The 22423-nt window shown below is 45.0% G+C and overlaps 1 protein-coding gene across 2 annotated transcripts in view; it reads left to right on the top strand.

The window, feature by feature from the left end:
* The window catches only part of NTN1 (netrin 1), a 431580-nt gene that overhangs the window by 387920 nt on the left and 21237 nt on the right, over nt 1-22423 (top strand). For both annotated transcript variants that reach the window (XM_068263271.1, XM_068263272.1), the window contains one exon: nt 869-922. In XM_068263271.1, coding sequence (XP_068119372.1) covers nt 869-922 — 54 coding nt within the window. The remainder of the gene's footprint in view (nt 1-868; nt 923-22423) is intronic.

Raw genomic sequence — 22423 nt, 5'->3', positions numbered from 1 at the left:
GTATAAAACCCATGTTCAGGGAAGTTGGAAAATCTGGTTAGCTACCTCAGTACTTTGTCAGATCCCCTAATCTATAGCTGCCCACTTCAGTTGCAATAATGCAGCCATATACCTATACTGATCTGGTCACATGATCACAGTCCTCCTGCTCTTCATTCAATTGAAGCCATCTAGGAGGAGGGACTGTGTGTGCAGCCAATAGGCAACCCTGCATCTCCTTCAGCCTGGAATGAGGCAGGGTTTTTGGCTACTGAATACTGTTAATCACAACTCTGTCCTCTGAGTAGATAAGATCTATGAGATTCTTATTTTTTAGTGTCTAGATACAAATGAAATGCAACTCATTCAAACAAATACTGAAACTAATGCATTTATTTGGCTCATTTACAAGCTGCATGTTAATTTTAACCAACTTGGAAAATGAGCATCTCACTGATGATCTCTACCTCTGAGTGGAGATTGTGAACTCTGGCTCCTAAGGTACCACCCACTCCTCTCCAGTGGAGAGAGATCCTGAGCTCCCATCATGCCTTGCAATGTTACACCAGCAGGAAGTGTGACATGACTGTAGATAATTCAGCAGCTGGTGTAAGAGAGAGTCTTGACCAAGTAACGGTTGAGATAACCACAGTTTCTACATTCAAACAGGGCAGTTTCCCACCACAGGTGACAGGTTCTCTTTAATGTCTGTGCCCGCTGGTAGCCGCAGCTCCTCCTGGCTGGCTTGTGTTGGGGATTCCCCCATAGACTAACACAGAGCGATGAGTGTGGGGACCGGTGTGTGTACAGCATGTGAGTGATCTGATGCCTTTTCCTGTATTCTCATTAATGTGCTTTGTTTTTCCTCCCGCCCGCTCCCCCTCGGCAGAAATCCCTGTAGCTCCTCCCACTACGCCGTCCAGCAGCACAGAAGAACCAGCAGGTACGTGCATCTATTCTACATGCATATGTATGTGACGTGGCGAGGTGAATCCCACTTTATGTATGAATTCTTTTAGCACTTGTGAGTCAACTGTTCTCAAGACATGCTCCACCCAGGAAGTGGTGGTGTGTGAGGGGGGGGGGGGGGGTCTATTGGCTAACTGGATGACCTAATAGAAGCTTTGATTTGCTAATCCCAACTTCCTTCTTCTTGAGAACAGTTAGCATATTAACCCTTCACAATCCACTGTCAGGGCTTATTTACACTATGAGCGTTTCTGATTTTTTTTTTTTAAGCGCTGGCGATTTTAGAATTCTCCCTAAAATCGCTCATGCAATAATTTCCTATGAGAGTGTTCACATGTAAGCGTTTCGATTTTATTAAAATCGATAATCTGCTACATGTACCATTTTCTGAGAGTTTTCGCTCAATGAAAGGTATAGGGAAATCGCAAAGCGCTTGAAAAGCGTTTTGAATTGCAATTTCCTGAGCGCTTTTAAGAATAAATACATTGTGTTTAGTCTTTTCCAGGTCAAAGAGATCACTTCCTGACTGACGTCAAGAAGTGAATAAACTAATCCCTCAGCAAAAGCGTTTTTCAAAGCGCAGGGAAAATCGCTCTATAAATCTCTCAAAGCACTCCTGTCTGGAATGTGTAGCAGTAATAAATAATAATAATATGCTGGTATGGCAGGGGCAAGGCAGTGGCAAGGGAAAAAAGAGTTACGGTTTATATAAGCCAGTGCAATGCCACTTATCGTTGTCATCACAGCAGAGGTGTGTGAAAAAAGCTTTTATTATTATTATTATGTATTTATATAGCACTGACATCTTCCACAGCGCTGTACAGAGTATATTGTCTTGTCAGTAACTGTCCCTCAGAGGGGCTCACGATCTAATCCCTCCCATAGTCATATGTCTATGTACGTATCGTACATAGACATATGTATTCTAGGGCCAATTTTTAGGGGGAAACCAGAGTGCCCGGAGGAAACCCAGACAGACACGGGGAGAACATGCAAACTCCTTGCAGATGTTGGCCTGGCTGGGGTTTGAACCGGGAACCCAGCGCTGCAAGGCGAGAGCGCTAACCACTACGCCACCGTGCTGCCCGAGCTTCTGAAAATCCATGTAAACTCTCTCCACAACATTTGTCTCAGCAGAAGAAATGCAACATTTTCAAAGCATAGGATAAAGAAAGTTACAATGACCTATAAGTAGAGATAAATGAATATAGTACAGCTTGCACTTGTCCTCTTCATGGAGGAGAGCGTTTACTGCAAGGGTCAATATTGAGCTGATGTCATTTAGTCCTATGAGCAAGCTGGAGGCGTGGCACTGGCATGAACTCTGCAATATGGCTGCTCTCATACAGGACAGCAGCAGTGGGCAAATCACAATATACTCTGCATTATTCTAATATTTAGTCATAATGTTTATGACTGCCCCATGGAGCCTCTTCTCTACAGAACATTCCAGCAGCCTCTCTGTAGAAATATAGTCGCCTCTGGGCGGCACGGCAGCCATTTTGTCTGTAATGGAAGCTGCTGTTTGCTGCTTGTGGCATTCTTCTCTCTGCCCGCGGCTCCAGAGGAATTAGGCGATACCATTTCCACGGTCACGCTTGTGTTTAGACATATTTTCGGAAAAACGCAAAGTCAGCCAGTTTTTTAATTGCCATGAAATGGCCTTCATGTGTGCAATGGAAAATGTATTAACAGACAGCGAATATCTGCTAAAGTAAATCGTAGCGGAAACTTCACAAACAACAAGGCGGTTAAAAGGTCCCGGCTGGCAGGCTGTCCCCAAACGGCATTTGTTGTGAAGGGCAATGGGCGTGCCACCCCTCCCCAGAAGTAATTTAATTCCCAGAATCCTCTCCTGCAGACTCCTGCCTTCTAATAGTTGTCCAGCGAAAATGATCATAAAATGAAATCTGTGGGCAAATATCAAATCCATTGGAAACGGAAATTTGCAGGACTCGTTTGCTCGATTAGTAGGGCTGACTTATCACTGCTGAAAAGTTAGCTGTCATTTGGTATGTCCTAGTGACCCTGCAACATCAGTGCTGGGGGTTCCATATGCAGCTTCCCGTACAGCGCATGCGTGCTGTACACACTTCAGATTACTACTTTACAGAATCTCAGCTGTAAGTTTGTGCAACTGGGCAACTGACTGCTGTTTTATGTGTTGTGTTTTTTTGCTGTGTTTTTCTTGGGGGGGGGGGGCACAGTTAAGGTTATGCATTGGTTGGGTGGGGTAGTTAAGGTTAGGTGGGGGGTTGTAAGGGTTAAGGCTCATACACACATCAGACCATAGTCTTTGGAAAAGGAAAGATCACAGACCACTTTTACCCCCTTCCATGTAGTATGAGAGCCATATCTACACAGTCTTTTCTATGAAGCTGAACTCCCCATTAGACAGAAATCTTTGCAAGATGCTGCACACACAGAGATGCTGTACACATTCAAAAGATCAGTATCTGCAAAAGATCTGTTCCTGCAAAATGCATTCATAGTCTATGAGATCTGCAGATCATCATACACACCTTGTTTAACTGACATTCATCTGCAGATCAGATCCACCAGGATGGATTTTCAGATCTGCAGATGATTGCCAGATCTGCAGATGAATGTCAGTTAAACAAGGTGTGTATGATGATCTGCAGATCTCATAGACTATGAATGCAATTTGCAGAAACAGATCTTTGGCAGGAACAGATCTTTTGCAGATAATGATCTTTTGAATGTGTACAGCATCTTTGTGTGCAGCATCTTGCAAAGATTTCTATCTGATGGGGAGTTCAGCTCCATAGAATAGACTGTGTAGGTATAGATCTCACACTACATGGAAGGGGGTAAAATTGGTCTGTGATCTTTCATTTTCAAAAGACTATGGTCTGGTGTGTGTATGTGGCCTTAGGTACCAGCAGGCGGGTGATTAGAGTTAGGCATTGGCAAAGGGGTGAATAGGGTTAGGTGTGGGAGGAGGGGGGTCATTAGTGTTAGGCATCAGCGGGGGGGGGGTGTTAGGATTAGGCATTGGCAGGGTGTTAGTTAGGCATGAGAGGGGGTGGTCAGGGCTAGGCACTTGCAGTTAGGTGGTTAGGGTTTGGCGTGTGGGGGGTGGTCAGGGTTAGGCATTGGCAGGGGGTTACTTAGGGTTAAGCATGGTGGTTACGCATCAGTAGAGGGAGGGTTCTGGGCGAGAATGGGTTAGGTTGGGTTACATTTTATGATAGTAATAGCTAAGCAATTGGTTAGGTTGCACTTTCTGACAGTAGGACCTATAAATAATTGCAACTGGTTGCATAATCTGACAAAGTTACAATAATTTTCACCAAACCGGCCAGGGTGGAAGGTGCAGACGGTAAAACCTACATGCAGAAATGGGCTCACGCAGGCACTATAAGTGTGAGCGAGGTGGAAGAATCTGCTGTTAGCTTACAAATGTTGGCAGCCGTACCCTGAGTCATATCAGAATATAGTGAAACATGCTGAAAAGTTAGTGAATTATCATTTTTACGCTTCTGCAGCACATGCAGCCTTACAACAAGAACTTGTCTGTGGAATTCTGGGCAGCCTGGGGTTATTTAAAGTAACACTGAGCCATAGGGCAGCTGGACTACAGGGGGACCTGAATTGGGGACTTATACTGAACAGAATGTCCAGTTTACTATATCAGAATTGGCCATTCATTGTATATTCATACAGACACATTTGCTGGGATCTGAGGACTGAGTTTACTATATCCAGAGGTTTACTATATCAGAGTTTACTAAAATTATATTCTACTGTATCTATATGTATGTATAATGAAACAATCATTCCATGCAGTCAGCAGGGATGGGTGTGACCTATGAGGGCTGAGTAGCTTATCCAATAGCTGGGTTTGTCTGGGGTGGGCGGGCGTTTGAGCTGAACAACCAGGAGAAAGGAGAGCAAGGTGCTATTGACAGGTCAAGTTGAGGAGAAGCTTTATTCTAATTGGTTCTTTAGGAGATTCCACAGCCTCTCACACAGTTTACTGAAATGTACATATTGGTGTGTGACACAAAACTGGGTACCCTGCCCAATATCACTCATTTATAAGTCTGCTGGTATCCATCCACCAGTAGGCGCTGCACAACTGCTAATTAACCATTCAGCAACTCTCACCATATTCTGATATAACCCTCAGTCAGCGCTCTCTTCGCTGTAGCTGTAATGAACGTGTATGGGGGGGGCTACTGACCGACGCTTATATTCTCCAGGAGGGGTAAAGCTACAGACAGGAAAACTTGGAGTTAAGGTGGCCATACACTAGTGCTGGGTACGCACCATGCAATTTTCAATCAGACAGGTCGAAAAGATTATTATCGACAGGGTCTGATCTGATTTCTAATCGATTTTCCAATCACTTCTATACAACATTGATCAGAAAAAAACAATCGGAAATCAGATCGGACATGTCGGAAATAATCGATTTGACCTGTCCGACGTCAAATTGCATGGTGTGTACCAAGCATTAGAGATGGCCACCAGATCAACAATCAAATAGATCACTTTGTGATTGATCTTGATCAGAGAGGTATCAGTTAACTGCACTCAGATTTTCTCTGTCGCAGCCTGCCTATGCCCCCCCCCCCCCCACCCCGGACGTGCCTCGGAGTCTGGAGGCTTTATTTCCATACCACAAAGCTTGTGACGTCACAAAAGTTCAAACACACACAATGGTTTGCAAAAGTATTCGGCCCCCTTGAAGTTTCCCACATTTTGTCACATTACTGCCACAAACATGAATCAATTTTATTGGAATTCCACGTGAAAGACCAACACAAAGTGGTGCACATATGAGAAGTGGATCGAAAATCATACATGATTCCAAACATTTTTTAAAAAAACAATAACTGCAAAGTGGGATGTGCGTAATTATTCGGCCCCTTTGGTCTGAGTGCAGTCAGTTGCCCATAGACATTGCCTGATGAGTGCTAATGGCTAAATAGAGTGCACCTGTGTATAATCTAATGTCAGTACAAATACAGCTGCTCTGTGACGGCCTCAGAGGTTGTCTAAGAGAACATTGGGAGCAACAACACCATGAAGTCCAAAGAACACACCCGACAGGTCAGGGATAAAGTTATTGAGAAATTTAAAGCAGGCTTAGGCTACAAAAAGATTTACAAAGCCTTGAACATCCTACGGAGCACTGTTCAAGCGATCATTCAGAAATGGAAGGAGTATGGCACAACTGTAAACCTACCAAGACAAGGCCGCCCACCTAAACTCACAGGCCGAACAAGGAGAGCGCTGATCAGAAATGCAGTCAAGAGGCCCATGGTGACTCTGGACGAGCTGCAGAGATCTACAGCTCAGGCGGGGGAATCTGTCCATAGGACAACTATTAGTCATGCACTGTACAAAGTTGGCCTTCATGGAAGAGTGTCAAGAAGAAAGCCATTAACAGAAAAGCATAAGAAGTCCCGTTTGCAGTTTGCCATGTGGGGGTGATGGTGTCGTTTCTGAAGAAACCACAGGATGTTGGCTATGTGTCTGATTGGCTGCTTGTGGCTCCGCCCACCTTGCCAAATTGTAACCCCAGTCCCCCAGTGAGCCAAGTCTGGGAACTCTGGCATTAATACTGTGAGAATTACAGCTGTTTACATTTTCCCATTGACGTCAATAGGGAAAATCTGATTGGCTGTGTTTGGCCCCACCCACTTTTAAAATTTTAATCCCAGTCCCCCAGTGACCGACTGTGCCAAGTTTAAAGTCCCTGCCAATAACAGTAAAAGAATGGCAGCAACTTATATATTGACATTAAATAGCAATTGGTAACATTTGATTGGCTGTTTTAAGCTCCGTCAATTTTTCTAAATTTTAAAATTAACCACCATTTAATGGTCTGTGCCAAGTTTTGGACCTCTGGCTTTAAAACTGTGAGAGTAGCAGTATTTGAAAGTTTTACATTGAAGTGCATAGGTGAAATTTGATTGGATGTTAGTGGCTCCACCCACTTTTCCTGTGTTTTTTTTTTTTACCGCAGTCACCCAGTGAGTAACTGAGCCAAGTTTGGGACACCTGGCATTTAAACTGTGATAATAGCAGCAGTTTATCAATTTTCGTTAAGGTCAATGGCTGAAATCTGATTGGCTGTTGTTGCCCCACCCCCTTTTTTTTTCCTAATTGTGAACCACAGTCACCGAGTGACTAACACTCCAAAGTTTGTGAATGCTGGCATTTAACGTGTAAAAATGGCACCAGTTTTTTGTTTTTCTATTGAAAATCAATGAATGAAATTTGATTGGTTGCTGGTGGCTCCGCCCACTTTTTCTAAACTTGAAGTGGAAACCCCCAGGGACCACATTTGCGATTATTCTAGGTCCCTGACATCAATATTGTGAAAATGGCAGCCTTTTTAATATTTCCCATTTAAATCAAGCAAAGAAATCTGGTTGGTCGGTTCTGGCTCCGCCCACTTTTATGAATTTTAATCCCATGTGGCACCACATGGAATAATAATAATAATAATAATAATATAATAATTATAATAATAATGTGGAACCATGTGGACCACCTTCAACCATGTGGAAGAAGGTGCTCTGGTCAGATGAGACCAAAATTGAACTTTTTGGCCAAAATGCATAACGCTATCTATCTATCTATCTATCTATCTATCTATCTATCTATCTATCTATAACACTCAGAACACACCATCCCCACTGTCAAATATGGTGGTGGCAGCATCATGCTCTGGGGGTGCTTCTCTTCAGCAGGGACAGGGAAGCTGGTCAGAGTTGATGGGAAGATGGATGGAGCCAAATACAGGGCAAACTTGGAAGAAAACCTCTTGGACACTGCAAAAGACTTGAGACTGGGGCGGAGGTTCACCTTCCAGCAGGACAATGACCCTAAACATAAAGCCAGGGCAACAATGGAATGGTTTAAAACAAAACATATCCATGTACTAGAATGGGCCAGTCAAAGTCCAGATCTAAATCCAATCGAGAATTTGTGGCAAGATCTGAAAACTGCTGTTCACAAACGCTGTCCATCTAATCTGACTGAGCTGGAGCTGTTTTGCAAAGAAGAATGGGCAAGGATTTCAGTCTCTAGATGTGCAAAGCTGGTAGAGACATACCCTAAAAGACTGGCAGCTGTAATTGCAGCAAAAGGTGGTTCTACAAAGTATTGACTCGGGGCTGAATAATTACGCACACCCCACTTTGCAGTTATTGATTTGTAAAAAATGTTTGAAATGATGTATGATTTTCGTTCCACTTCACACATGTACACCACTTTGTATTGGTCTTTCACGTGGAATTCCAATAAAATTGATGCATGTTTGTGGCAGTAATGTGACAAAATGTGGAAAACTTCAAGGGGGCTGAATACTTTTGCAAGCCACTGTATATGCTGCAAGACCTCTAGTGTCTGAACTTCAGCTTGTGTCACATGACATGGAGAGGAGGGACGGGGACGGGGGGGGCGGAGCCCCGTAGCATAGAGAAGAGCCGCTGGACACCGGAGCATGTGTGCCGGCAGGAGAGGAGTGAGCTCTTTTGCCCACACTCTAGCGTTCTGTTTCCAACCCACTGTCATTCGAGCAACATTTTCCATCCTAAGCGATCAACTGAATTGATCGTTTTCGTATAGAAATTGATCGCTTATTGTTTCCGGCATAGATTTCCAGCAGATTTAATAACTGTGATCATACCTGCCATGTATCGATAGTAAAAATCGTCAGGTGTATGGCCATCTTTGGCTTCCTCCTGTCACCTTTCTCTACCCCCGGAGCAGATAGTGTGTGAGTTGTAGCCGTGTCAGGATGTAAGCACTGTGTGGCCTATAGGCAGGGTGCCCCTTTATCAGTGATCAGGGTGTGGCAGGCGGTGTGTCCGCGCTGATGTAACGGGCTCTTGTTTTGAATTGTTGGTCTAGTCTAGGCTTGCCTGCCATGGCTGAGCCGACCCTCCGAGCCCCTGACACAAGGAACACGGATTAGCCAACAATGACAGAGAACCAGAATAAACCTTCGTCTCCCTTTCTTTGTGTGTGACAGTAAGAAGCTGATAATGGACAGGACGTTATATAAATATACAGCGGAGGGGTTCGGAGTGTGATGGTGACACAAGGGAGGAGGAATTCACCTCACACCCAGTCTCCTCTACTACCTGCCATAAATTCTCACATAATATGTGACCCTCGACCCTCTGAGATGTCAGCAAGTCTTCTCCCTCACACCTCTCATTCCTCTTCTGGCACATTCTAAAGTCTTGTGCTTCTCAGACTGCTCCTTATAGAGAGAACGTGACCCTCATTCTCCCCCCAGTCATGAGCAGGAGTACCGAGAAACCCCTCCAGGAATCTTCCATAGGCTTTTATCAAAGTTTGTTATGATAAATTTGTCAGAAAGCCGTGTGATGAGTGGCAGGTGATCATCTCCACAGAGGAGTTGTCATGTGACTCATGATCCATTACGCCCTCCTGTGTCTCTGCTCTGAGATCGACACTTTGTGGCCAGCACTGCAGTTTAACAGTCTCATCTTCTGGCTTAGTTCCTCCCTGCTCACTCCCTGTGTCCTGAAGCTGCAGCCCATGGATGTCCACATGGTCCATTGCACATATGTTTCCTTGCCTGTGGTCTCTTGACGATGGTCAGTTGTTCATGTGCAGTTATGCTATCACATGCCCTATAGAATCAAACCAATGTGCTGTCTACATAAGGCCCTTCCTGGCAGAACTCTTGGCGTCCCATCATGCAGCACTACATCTCGACACCATCGTGGAGAAGTTGCCGGAAGGGGCAGCCATCTTGCACAAGTCCAGCAGGTAGAAGGAGACCGGAGCAGATCACGAAAGCCTCGTACACACCAGACCACCTTTGCTGAGATTCTGTCATGTGTACAGCGGCCTCGGCCAGCGATCAGCCTGAAGGATCAATTCAGTCGAGTGCTGGTCGAGAGCAGCCCACCACGTGATGTCACCACGCCCTGTTCTGTTGGACCTCCCCCGCACAGCAGCATAACAGGTTGCTGGCCTACAGGCTAGCGATGCGTCTGTACAGCGTCAGCCCTGCAGTGTCGCCGGCGGCATCCAGTCCCGATCTCTGTATGTAAGCGGCTTTAGTGAAGAGATTGTAGAATGATTTCTCTGAGCGTTCCAGTCAGGATAACGCCTGGCAAGTGACAGCTACAGATACCTCCCCTGTGGTACAGTTATACAGCTAATCCGTCAGACATCTGAGGGGATTAGGATGACAATGCGGAGAAGAGCTCAGCGTGAAGCCTGCGTGTGGATGCTGATGTGACCTCCGGCGCTTGTGTGAAGAAAAAGTCCCGCTGGTAATTGTCAGCGTCTCTGTCAGGGCGAGATCCGGCTGCCGGGGCTGGAGGAGGATCACAGAGGGTTAAATATGTGGTGTCAGCGCTGACATATTCCCTGCGTCTCTCATCTCCTCACTGTCACTCCGCTCAGCTTTCTGTACTGTAGGCAGATTGTGCAGCCCTGTATAGGGAGAGGCCTGAACTCTCACCTGAACGCTACACACAAGTCTGCAGACAAATTGACCTCAATTCTGCTAGCTATGTGAGGTAAATATTTTTTTGTGGGTAAAATACCTCGTGCTGTATTTTTCTTTTTTTCTCCATTTTGAGCATGAGGTAAAACATGAGGTAAATGCATAAAGTGAGGTAAAACATGAGGTATTTCAGTGGTATGCATGCAGTAAATAAATAATAGTAGTCTTTAATTGTCTTCCATAAGTTAGGATAGTCTTTGGAAGATGTTTTATTTTGAGGGGAGAAGGTGTATTTGATTATGTAGTAACCTATGAAAAGTATATTATTAGGCATCCCATATTAAAAAAAAATCCAGTAAATATTTGGAGTTTTATTTCTACTATTGTTTCCTAATATACTCCACTAAAAACTGCAAAATGCATACAAATTGACTTTACCTCCAGGTACAGGCAGGTCTTAATCTGATCGGTAAATTATGTGCTAAAATGCCCCCTAATTTCCACGAGAATAGCTATTTTCCGTAAATTACCTCATAATTTACCTCATGAGGTAAAACATGACTAAAACCTACCAGAATTGCTAAAAGACATTACCTCATGACAATGAGTGACACAGAGGGATTTAGTTCATAAAGAGGGACTGTCCCTCCAAAAGAGGGGCAGCTGGGAAATATGCTGAATGGACTAATGAGATTGGAACCTATTGCTTTGCATCCATTCCCCTTTTATGTGCAGTGTGAACACAGAAGCTGGCTTGGCATTGTTTACTCCGCATGCTGCAGGTCCATGACTGAGGTGAGTGGAGACTGTCTACAGCACAGCGCCATCTAGCAGCCAGAGGAAGCGATGGCATGGTTAGAAAACAGCACAGCATTGGCAACGTAATGAAAAAAGTGCCCCTGGAGGGTACTTACCTTGGGAGGGGAAGCCTTCCCCCGTCCCCCCATTTAGCCCCATTCCTGCACTGGGACCCCCAGACTCTTTAGAATCATAACAAGCTTGTGATGGGCCTTGTGGCTTACCGCTTGAGCTCCAGAAGAAACAGCTTAGCCCAATCGATCTGCTCTACCGGGCAGACACATACGGCTCGTGCCTTTGCAGTAGAGCGGACCCGATCGGGCTCAGCTATTTCCGCCGGAGCCAGAGTGGTAAGCAGCTAGTGCGCTCGCTTGAGGTGCATCACAGGCTTGTTATGCTTCAGAAGCCCAATGACTGCTACGCCTGTGTGCGCCGACAAGCCCTATTCTGCGTACTTTCGGGGGGTCACAGCGCAGCCACGAGGCTGAATGAGAGGACAAGCCTGAGGTAAATACTGCTGAAATCTATTGGAAATCTGTCTGCAGTGTGTGTGTGTGTGTGCAGGCAAACAGATCCCTGAGAGTTGACCACAGTGGGATCTACCTGATGGTTGATCGTGTGGCAGATCAACAGGTGTATGGCTGAACGGAGGTGAGTTTGGCCAGGCTGAACTCCAGGACTACCGTATATTGATAATGCTCTACATGGCTGACAGTCACCTATACTCAGCATAGCCTCTTCTGCGAGCCTGCATGCCATGTAGCAGCTCGTGTGCGCAGAGAATGGAGGTAAGTTTAGCCAGGTTGGACTCCAGGACTATATGTATAATGCTCTGCTAAGAGTCACCTATACTCAGCATAGCCTCTTCTGCGAGTCTGCTTGCCATGTATATTGTAGCAGCTCGTATGTGCAGAGATTTTTTTCGTTTCTCTCTGCAGTAATTATTTGGTGACTGTTTGAACTCCATCTTTCCCAAGGTGCAGTGAGCTGAGGGCTCCGATGGCAGCAGATAAAGTCTCCCGTGTGCTGGGGCTGCCTCGTCTTCCATGGCAGATCTGTGAGGAGCGCTCTCTCTCTCGCGCTTTCTCTTTCTTGGCAGAAGTCTGAGGATTCCAATGAGTATTAGTAATTCGCTCTCGTTCTCCGCTAGCATTTCATTATATTCAATTACTGGATCCGTGCAGGGCCAGAGCGCCGTGTGTAACTGCCGGAGAATGCGCTCGGTGTAAGGTTCGATGTGAGCTCGGTCCCACTCTGTCTCATCGAGAGAACCCGATATTCTGAACATGATGGATGGCGGTACGCCTCCCATCCCCTCTTCAGCGAACATGGACGACGCCACCACAACAATTTCCACAGGTCTCAAACTGATCGTAAATTAAAAAATGAAAATGGCTTTATCCTCCAGGGTATGAGAAACACATTTGTGGTACAACTATGTGCTAATCACCACAATATTGTTACAAAAGCAAAACAAAGGAAGAGGTTAGCGACAGTCCACAGGAAGTAGCTACACTCTGGAGAGAGGAAAAGAGGTCAGCAATGGACAAAACAAAGGAGCTAGGCTCTGGAGAGAAGAGGTCAGCAATGGTCCACAGGAAGGAGCTATGCTCTGGAGAGAAAAGAGGTCGTCAGTGATAGACCAAAGGAAGGAGCTAGGCTCTGGATACAGGAGAAGAGGTCAGCTTCTGACTACAAGAATAAGCTAGGCTCTGGATACAGGAGAAGAGGTCAGCTTCTGACTACAAGAATAAGCTAGGCTCTAGAAAGAGAAGAGGTCAGCGATGGATCACAAGAAGTAGCTACACTTTAGAGAGAGGAGAAAAGGTCAGCTACTGACCACAAGAATGAGCTAGGCTCTGGAGAGAGAGGAGAAGAGGTCAGTGATGGACCACAAGAAGGAGCTACACTCTGGGGAGAGGAAAAGCAAAACAATAGAGGAAGAGTTAGCGATGGTCCACAGGAAGTAGCTATGCTCTGGAGAGAAAACAAGAGGTCAACAACGGACTACAAGAATGAGCTAGGCTTTGGATAGAGGAAAAGAGGTCAGTGGTGGACCACAATAATGAGCTAGGCTCTAAAGGTAAAGAGGTCAGCGACGGACCACAGGAAGGAGCTATACTCTAGAGAGAGGGGAAGAGTTAGACGATGGCCCCTTCTTGGAGAAGAATTGGTTGATTGGTTCCTTAGTTTCACCTATGAATTTTTCCTGTTGTCTATACAATTCCATTCAGTCCTCATCACCTGTGAGTGATAAATCCATGGTGGAACCTATAACGGAGAACGGAAAAGTCCTGAGAAGCCACTTCATCCTGCGCTGCACCATTGCGCCTCCTCCCCACTTTGTAGCAACAAAACCCATCGCAAGACTTTAGCCTAGCAACACATCTTTACTCTATCCCGAACTGTCACATGAGGGATCGAGATAACCCAATGAATGTCTTTCTTGAGGTACTACTATTCAGATTTGTATATGCACACTGCAGCCTTGTAGCTACAGTTACTCGCCCATGAACTACAAAAAAATAGATCACATCTGTAACTAAAGCTTTTAGAAGTGGTTTTGTGTGTCTATGAGGGACTTATTTTTGTTTTGTTCACCAGTCATTACTGTGAGATGGAATGTACTCCTAGCTTCTGCAAATGACTGTTGATGTACCGGGCACAAGTCATGGACTATATGAGCTGAAGATACAACTTGGTTTATATCACATCAGGAAGGTCTGCTGGCCACGCACCATAGCATCACGTATTGGACAACCCGGTCAACCAGATATTAGAAGCCCAATGGACCAGTCTAAGTGCAGGATAAATATGCCCTTCCCATGCTTTGGGGTGAAGTTGGATTTTTATTTTGGATTGCAGCTTAAAAGAATAGAACCCAAAATTATCCAAACATTTTATTCTATCCCAAAAAATTTATTCTGAAAAAAACAAGCCCTGTTCCCTTCTTTTATTGTTTTCATTGTCTTCTCAGAAGAGGAGAGCGAGTCATTTGTTCCTTGGTCTCACCCCTATAATGTACATGTAAACATGAATTCTATACATCCAATGCCTTCACCAGCACCCCAGCACAAAGACGGTGAGGCATTACAATGGTGGTCCCTGTCACCATCGGCCACCCCGGAATTCCAAAATGTAGCAATGGCTGGTTGAGACAATGGAGGACTCCTGAGGTCTCACGGGGGTTAGACATTAGGTGAAAAGACCACCGGAGGTGTGAGACAGAAGACTGTCCATACATTAGCATCATTGTCCGGAGGGATCTGTGCGGCTTATTGTATGGAAAGAACAATGGTTGATTCTGAGGACATCTGAAGACCCCGTTGCATTTTCCCAGAGCCATTGTTGAGGATGTGTCTTCATGGAGGCAGCAAGGCCTTCTTTGTGCTTCTGGAGGGAGGGTTGTTTGCAAAGGTTTACAATTCCACAACTGTGTCCTTCAACCTGCGATACTATTTCCACGCTATGGCAGTAGTTTATGTTCAGCTGTCACCTGGTCATGTTTTGCATGAATTATCTTTTTTTTAGTGCACAAATTCCCAGAAAATCTTTTAAAAGGCAGCGGGACCTTGAAATTGGCTCCCAGAGTGGTGGGTTGTTATAGATCCTGGAAATGACACACAAATTTGGACTTTTTTGTTTTGTTTTATTGTCCTAGTCACGTGACACAGGAAGACCTTTTTATAACACAAATTTGAAAGTAAAGGCCCGGACACACTCTAGATCCCTCAGGCGACATTGTTGGGCCAAGGCTGTAGAGACGCATAGTTAGCCTGCAGGCTAAAGACATGTTCTGTGGCAATGTGGGTTGTGGTGGTGGGCAGAGTGCTGATGGACTGTTGCAGATAGTGGCGGGGGGAACAGAGTTATCGGCTTCCGCTCGGCTGAAGTGATCTGCCTGGAGGATCGCTGGCCAAGCGGCCATCATTAGTTGGGGGCTGCTATATGCACGCCAGATTATCAGAGACAATCGTTGTCGGACGACTTTAATCTCACGTGTGTACGGGCCTTAAAGGACAACTGAAGTGAGAGTGATGTGGAGGTTGCCATAGTTATTTCCTTTTAAATAATACTAGTTTCCCGGCTTTCCTACTGATCCTCTGCCTCTAATACTTTTAGCCATAGACCCTAGTCAAGCATGCAGCAGATCAGGTGTTTCTCTCATTATTGTCAGATCTGACAAGATTAGCTGCATGCTTGTTTCTGGTGTTATTCAGAGACTACTGCAGCCAAATAGATCGGCAGGGCTGCCAGGCAAATTGAATTGTTTAAAAGGAAATTAATATAGCAGCCTTCATATTGCTCTCACTCCAGTTGTCCTTTAACAGTCCTGATTTTGAAAGACAGACAATAGCGGGCACCATATATTCACATAAGGTACAGCCACAACATCCAGCAATGCAATTACAACATGCATACCTAGTCAATGCATGGAATGGTTCATTCCATCAATAGAGATACATGTTCATTAGATAGAATAAGCAGGGATGGGCTTTCAAGTAAGCAACTACTCGAATTCTAAATTAAAATGAGGTTGATAGCCTCAGGTGTGACCACGTGAAACAGGGGGTTACTTACCCAGAAGTCTGTCTGCTTCTATGCGTCTCCATCCACTCGCACGTGACCTTCCGGCTTGAAGGAGGAAGTGTGGAAGTTCGTCATGGAACGTGTCCCATAGGTCACGTGCGAGTGGATTGAGACGCATAGAAGCAGACAGACTTCTGGGTAAGTAACTCCCTGTCTCCCGTGGCCACACCTGAGGCAATCAAGCCTCATTTTTATTTCGCCTTTGAGTAGTTGCTTACTCGGAAGCCCTTCCCTGAGAATAAATACCACAGAGGTGAGAAACACTAAGGGGGAGGAGCCTGTCCTTGTGTGCTTACAATCTAGAGCAGGGATGTCCAAATACAGTCCTTGAGGGCCACATCAATGCCAATATTTAGGATAGACAGAGAAATGTGTCCTGCTTGATGAACCACAGCTCTCCTGATTCACTCCCAGCAATGAATTTGAGCTGTGACAGAAATGTGTGAGAACCTCGGCCCTTGAGAACCGGAGTTGGACGGCACTGATAGAGGGTGAGGTGTTAGACACTATGCCCCTTATCCAATTCACAGTTCTCCTGAGTTTTCTCCTAGGAGTTAATTTTTTATCTTATCTAAAACAAAAGTTTTTAGCATCAAACAATTAAAAAAGAAATTTGGAAAACTAATATCATCACACTAATTTTGAGTAATTTCTTCTCATCTTCTTTCTTTTTCTCATCTATTTTATTGATGAGGTTTGAAAATATCCCCTTGAAGAAGAGTTAAGATATGGGCGAAGGTGAGGAGATGAAGGGGCTAGCGGATGAGGCAGCGACACTTTTGACATCTGTCGGAGATGTGGACATGTCTCTGTACAGGGACTATGACACATTTCTAGGCTTGTCTGAAATGGTACATTTGATGGATGCATTTGAAGGTTTCGAAGGAGAGGTGACAATCGTGAGAAGTCCTGGATGTAAGAGTGAGGTGAGGCGACCAGGCTAGAGGATGGGGGGGGGGGGGGTCTCATGTGAGGTGTGAAGGCTCCAGGTGGGATCATATCAGGAAATTAGTTAAGAAACCTGTGGAGGGACAACGTATGAAAAGCTTTGTATGAGATAATAAGAGCTAAGATTATGTCTTCCAAGATCAATTCCTCTACTTCACAAATGCGACAAATTTCAGTAGAAGACCAGAAAACTGTCAAGAAATGTCAGCCCCTAAAAGAAATCATCAGTGAACGAACATGATGAACTCCACCATCAAAATGCCAAAAGATGCAAAGCGGATAAAGCAAAACTTGGAGAAAAGCGCAGAATTGTAATTTAAAAAAAAAAAAAAACCTTCAAAGTGTATTTTTGGGTTTTTTTTATGATATGCAACTTGCAAGCAAATGTAATAGAGATTGTATTCAAGTAGGAATTGTTGAATGTAAATGTAACTGGAAGTCTATTTGATTAGACCAATCCTAACCTGCATGCAGTTTGGAAATGTATTTGCATGTCATTAATGTACAACCTGCTGTTAAGTGACTTTGAACGAGGGATGATCGTTGGTGCAAGAAGAGCTGATGTTAGCATCTCTGAAACAACAACTTTTTTTAGGATTTTCTCGCCCAACAGTATCTCGGGTGTTTAGTGAGTGAAGTTTTTTTTTCTCAACTGCCAAACGATAAGCACTATTCTGGTCAAAAAAGGCTGGTGAAGGAGAGAGGTGAAAGGAGAGAAGCATCCATAGTCTTCAGCAACAGAAGGGCAACAACACGACAAATTACAGCTTAATTGAATGCAGGTGCATCACAAATCATATCCCAAAGCACAACAAGACGGACTTTGCAAAGGATTCGCTTTAGCAGCAGGAGACCATCAAGAGTGCCTTTGGTATCACAGATAAATAGGATCAGACGCCAATTGTGGACCCTTGCCACCGTGCTTGATCGGTCTCAACTTGGTTTAAGGAACATCAATCAGAGTGTAACCTGCTTCCATGGCCAGCTCAGTCCTCTGATCTTAATCTTATTGACCATTTGTGGGACAAAGTCGAAAGATCACTTCAAAGCTTGGAAACGCCACCATCCAATCTGACCCAACTTATGTCAGCATGGGCCAACATTGCTCAGCAACAGTATCAGCATCTTGTTGAGGCCACGCCATGAACAATATCTTCTGTGATCAGAGCATAACCCTTCTTGCGGTATGCAGTTTTGGTGGCTGCGTCCACGGGAGGGATTTTTTGAATAAAACTTGTTGCAATACTTGTAGCTAGCACTAGGCTAGCTACCAGTGTCCCCTAAGTCTCCTGTCTCACCTCTCTGATCCCCCCGATCGCCGCCACTTATATTTACCCAGCTGCGATCCCGTGAGAGCCGCAGCCACCACCATCCGCTTCAGTCGTCGCTATGGCGACGATCGGACATGACATCATCGATGTCATGCGCAGTCCCGATCCTTTCCATAGCAAAGCCGGGATCCCTGGGGGGGTACGTATTACAGCGGCGATTGGAGGGGACCAGAGGGACACAGCTAGCTAGCCTAGTGCTAGCTACAAGTATTACAACAAGTTTTTTTTTTTTTTTTTAATCCCTCCCGAGGCCGTGCAATCCTCTGCGGTGGCTACCCCGAGTGCAGGTCGGGGTTACCGCCAGGAGGGTTAAGGTGTGGACCAACTCGTTATTAGAGGGTGTTTCTAATTTTTTGGCTACTCAGTGTACATGGGTTGCCTGGAGACTACTTTTAAATACCCTGCATGCTTTGAGTACTAGTTACCATAGTAAACTCATGTCAGTATGTATATTATAAAATCACAACAGGAATAAGTACACAATAATAAATAGAAAAAATGTTGCAAACCGGTCATTAAAAAAAAAATACAATAAAAAAAATCTGTGTAAATTCCTGGTAAAATCTTTTCCCTCCGTTGTCTTCTCTGGAATGTGTCAGTCAATAATGATGATCCTTCTCATTATAGAGGCAGCAGGTTATATTTTTCTCGCTCCGTCAGACTGGAACCTCCCAGCCAGTAGAGGAGGGGGATCCATAAACAATGACGAGGCCTAATCTAATTACGTGGTTTATTTGTGGCGATTTGTCTTCCAATCAATCTTGCTCAAGCAGAATAATAGTCAGTTAATGTGCACTGAGGTGAACCGTGCTTGTTTCTGAGCGGTGGGGTTAATAGGCGACGCTAGCTGTGCAGGGAGGGGGTAGTCAGCCGCCACCACCACCGACACAGGCTAATTGACTAGGCCCTCGGGTGCGGAGAGGCCTTTCAGGCGGTGTAAATCCTGTGACCGACCTCCCAGCCGAGCTGATAGCGGCCGGTGAAGTATACTAATTATCTTGGCACCCGCGTAAAAAAATAAAACGAGGCAAAAGCGCAGTCTTGGCACAGAAAGGGGGATAATCTGCACTGAAATTTAGGCTGGATCGCCTGTTCATAAACGTCTTCTGAAAATGTACAGACTAACCAGCAATCTCATGGTGAACCAGAACTCACTGGAGTGTGTAAGGGGGCTACAATGGTCCAAAAAGCCCCCTTACTGAAATGCTTGTCTTCTGAAAAGGATACGTCATTATGCTGTAATAGATGATTGATAGGACAAGCCATGGATGATATTGGCACTGTTCCTAGCCCTCATTTCTCATCTGCGGGACATTATTATTTTTAAGACGGGCCAACATATTCTGTAGCGCTGTACAACGTGCAAAACATACAAGAATGGGGAGCATAGATACATGAGCCGTTCAACATAATGTACCGTCAGGACAACCAGTGACACAATTACTGATACATACAATTGATGTGTGACAGTTTGAATAACATCACCCATACTGATTCATTTGGTGAATTGCACAGAAAATAAAAGGAGGAGGTCCCTGCCCTTGTGAGCTTACAATGTAGAGGGTGGTGGGCTGGAGACACTGGGGGAGTAGACAAAGGGGTTAAAATGAGGCATTGAGTTTTAAATTCCAGCTATATCCACTTATAATCTCCTCTGAATAGGTGTGTCTTGAGGGTAGGTTTGAACATTTCCAGGCTTGGAGCATGACGGATAGGCTGTGGGAGAGAGTTCCAAAGGAGAGGTGACACTCGTGAGAAGCCCTGGATGCGAGAGTGAGAGGAAGTGATCAAGCTGGACAACAAGGTGGTCTCTTAAGGAGCGAAGGTTCCGGGAGGGATGATATCTGGAGATTAATAAGGAAATGTATGGAGAAGATAGCCTATGTAGATGATAGTGTTAGGACTGTTTGAACTGGATCCCTAGGGGGATTGTTAGCCAATGGAGGGAGGGGCAGCTTCAGAGGAGCAGGAGGAGAGGTGGATGAGATGAGAAGCAGAGTACAGTAGGGACCGGAGAGATGCCAGTCTAGTTTTCGGTAGGCCATAGAGTAGGGTGCAACAGTAATCAAGACGGGACATGATTAGAGCATGTACAAGCATTTTAGTAGCCTCTTGTGTAAGGAAGGGAAAAATATTGTACATATTTTTGCAATGGAAGTAGCAGGAGGTTATTAATGTGATAACATGTGGTTCTTGAAATGAGAGCTCGGAGTCCAGAGTTTCCCCCAGACAGAAAGCTTTAGAAGATGAGGTTATTAAGGTATTTCTACATTAATGGTAACTATAGGTGGGGGAGCAAAGAGAGATGGAGGGAATATCACAATCTCTGTTTTGTTAATGTTAAGTTTGAGGAAACTGGATGACATGAATGCAGAAACAGCAGACAGACAGTCAGGGGCTTGAGATAATGGTGTAGAGAGGTCAGAAGCTGAGAGATATCAACCATGATGGCCGTAGGTTGCTCCTTTCTGACCGAGGTTGTGGTTGGGTTAGGAAGGTCTGCAGCCCTGTGGAATGTTCAGAATTCTGAACATTAGTTGCTGTGATAAATTCTGTAGCCATGGTACTATTTTAAGCAATTAAAGAGGAATTGTAGTGAAAATAATATAATAAATCCACTTTTAGCTAGGTGATCTGAATATTTGGTTACTGAGCATTCTGACGCCAGAAGAAAATATACCTGGTCTACCAGAATGCTCTGGGGGGGAGGAGCATTCTGCATTTCTAATCAGCCTAGGCTAAGCATCACTGGGAGGGCGGAGCTACATTCAGTACACAGCAATATATGGATATAGGAAGTGTGTCTGATGCTGAGATCATGAAACTTACCTTAAAAGTGTTTATCCTGAATAATATGCTCCATTTTACAATATGTCACTACAGCGGCTCTTTAAAGGGACTCAGAGCTCTAAAGTTAAAAAGATTTTATACATACTTAGGGCTTCCTCCAGCCCCATCCGCTCCGATCGCTCCCACGCCGCCGTCCTCTGCTACCCGCAGCTTCGGGAACCGGGTCCCGTCACTGTCGGCAGTCTCTGCCAGCTACGCAGGAGGAGTGCACCCTCTACAAATCTCTCCAGCAGCTGTTGGAGAGATACGTAGAGGGCACGCTTCTCTTATGCCAGACTTCGGCTGACGGAAGTGCGGGGACCCGGTTCCTGAAGCTGCAGGTAGCAGAGGATGGCGGCGTGGGAGTGATTGGAGGGGATGGGGCTGGAGGAGGCCCCAGGTATGTATAAAATATTTTTAATCTTAAAGCTCTGGTACACTTTTTAAGCCTCAGACTCATAATCCAAAATTCTCTAAATGAGCCTACAAAAGTAGACACCTTCTGGATTTACTCGGCAACAAATTTGTGTATTATCCCCCTGCCAACATCTTTAGAACCCGCCCCCCCATCCATCATCTCTCCAAGCTTCCTGGTGACACGGCACTGAAATATGTCAGGTCTCCTCTTCGTTCTTCCCCTAATCGACTTATGGTTTAAAAACCCATCCCACGTAAAAGTTGTAATCATCCGTTCTCTCCCCCTGCCCTACCTCCCCCACCCGGCAAGTCCGCCTACGCTCTTCCGAGACTTGTGTCGTCATCTTAGTCCATCAATCATTGCTTTGTGGCTTTGTCTATCAACTTCAGTGTCAATGAACTAAGCAAAAAATGTTTTAGAAACCACCAAAGATCACATATTTCTCTGGAAGACTTCATCCTTTCATGTCCAGAAAACTGGTGGCCTGCCCCGCCTAGACAAAGAATAAGGAGTGCAGATGTAGAGCATTTTCCATAACTTCTATCAAATCCCATTCCATCTCTATATGTATACAGTATATACAGTATGTAAGTGGTGTCATGGGGAGGGGGTGAAGCTTTGTCTCGTACTGTGAACTTCTACATGGTGGGATTAATGATGATGTCGGGAAGCTTGATGACTTCTCCTCTTTTAAGGGTTGTCCTCTAATGGGGATTCCCACCACCTTCCACCTGGACAGTGAAGAGGTGTGATTAGGGTCCAGAATGTATTTGCTTGGGAACCCCACTAAGCATTAAGACAAGATTATACTGGATTTACTACCTAGGCATCTCATTTTCAAAGTCTGACAAAGCTCTTGTTTCTGCTGTTATTCAGACACTACTGCAGCCAAATAGACCAGCAGGGCTGCCAGGAAACTGGTATTGTTTAAAAAGGAAATAAATATGGCAGCCTCCATATATTTGTCCTTTTAAAAAAAAGATCCAATGCCAATAATCAGAACCATGGAGAGTTCACTCACTGGGTCCTATCTATGAAAATAGCCGTAAGACTAAAACCCTACAAACGCCCCATAAAATGAACAGAATG

This window comes from Hyperolius riggenbachi, chromosome 12, assembly GCF_040937935.1.
Source record: "Hyperolius riggenbachi isolate aHypRig1 chromosome 12, aHypRig1.pri, whole genome shotgun sequence".
Lineage (NCBI taxonomy): Eukaryota > Metazoa > Chordata > Amphibia > Anura > Hyperoliidae > Hyperolius > Hyperolius riggenbachi.
The sequence above is the reverse complement of the archived record's forward strand: the minus strand, read 5'-3'. Positions and strand labels throughout refer to the sequence as shown.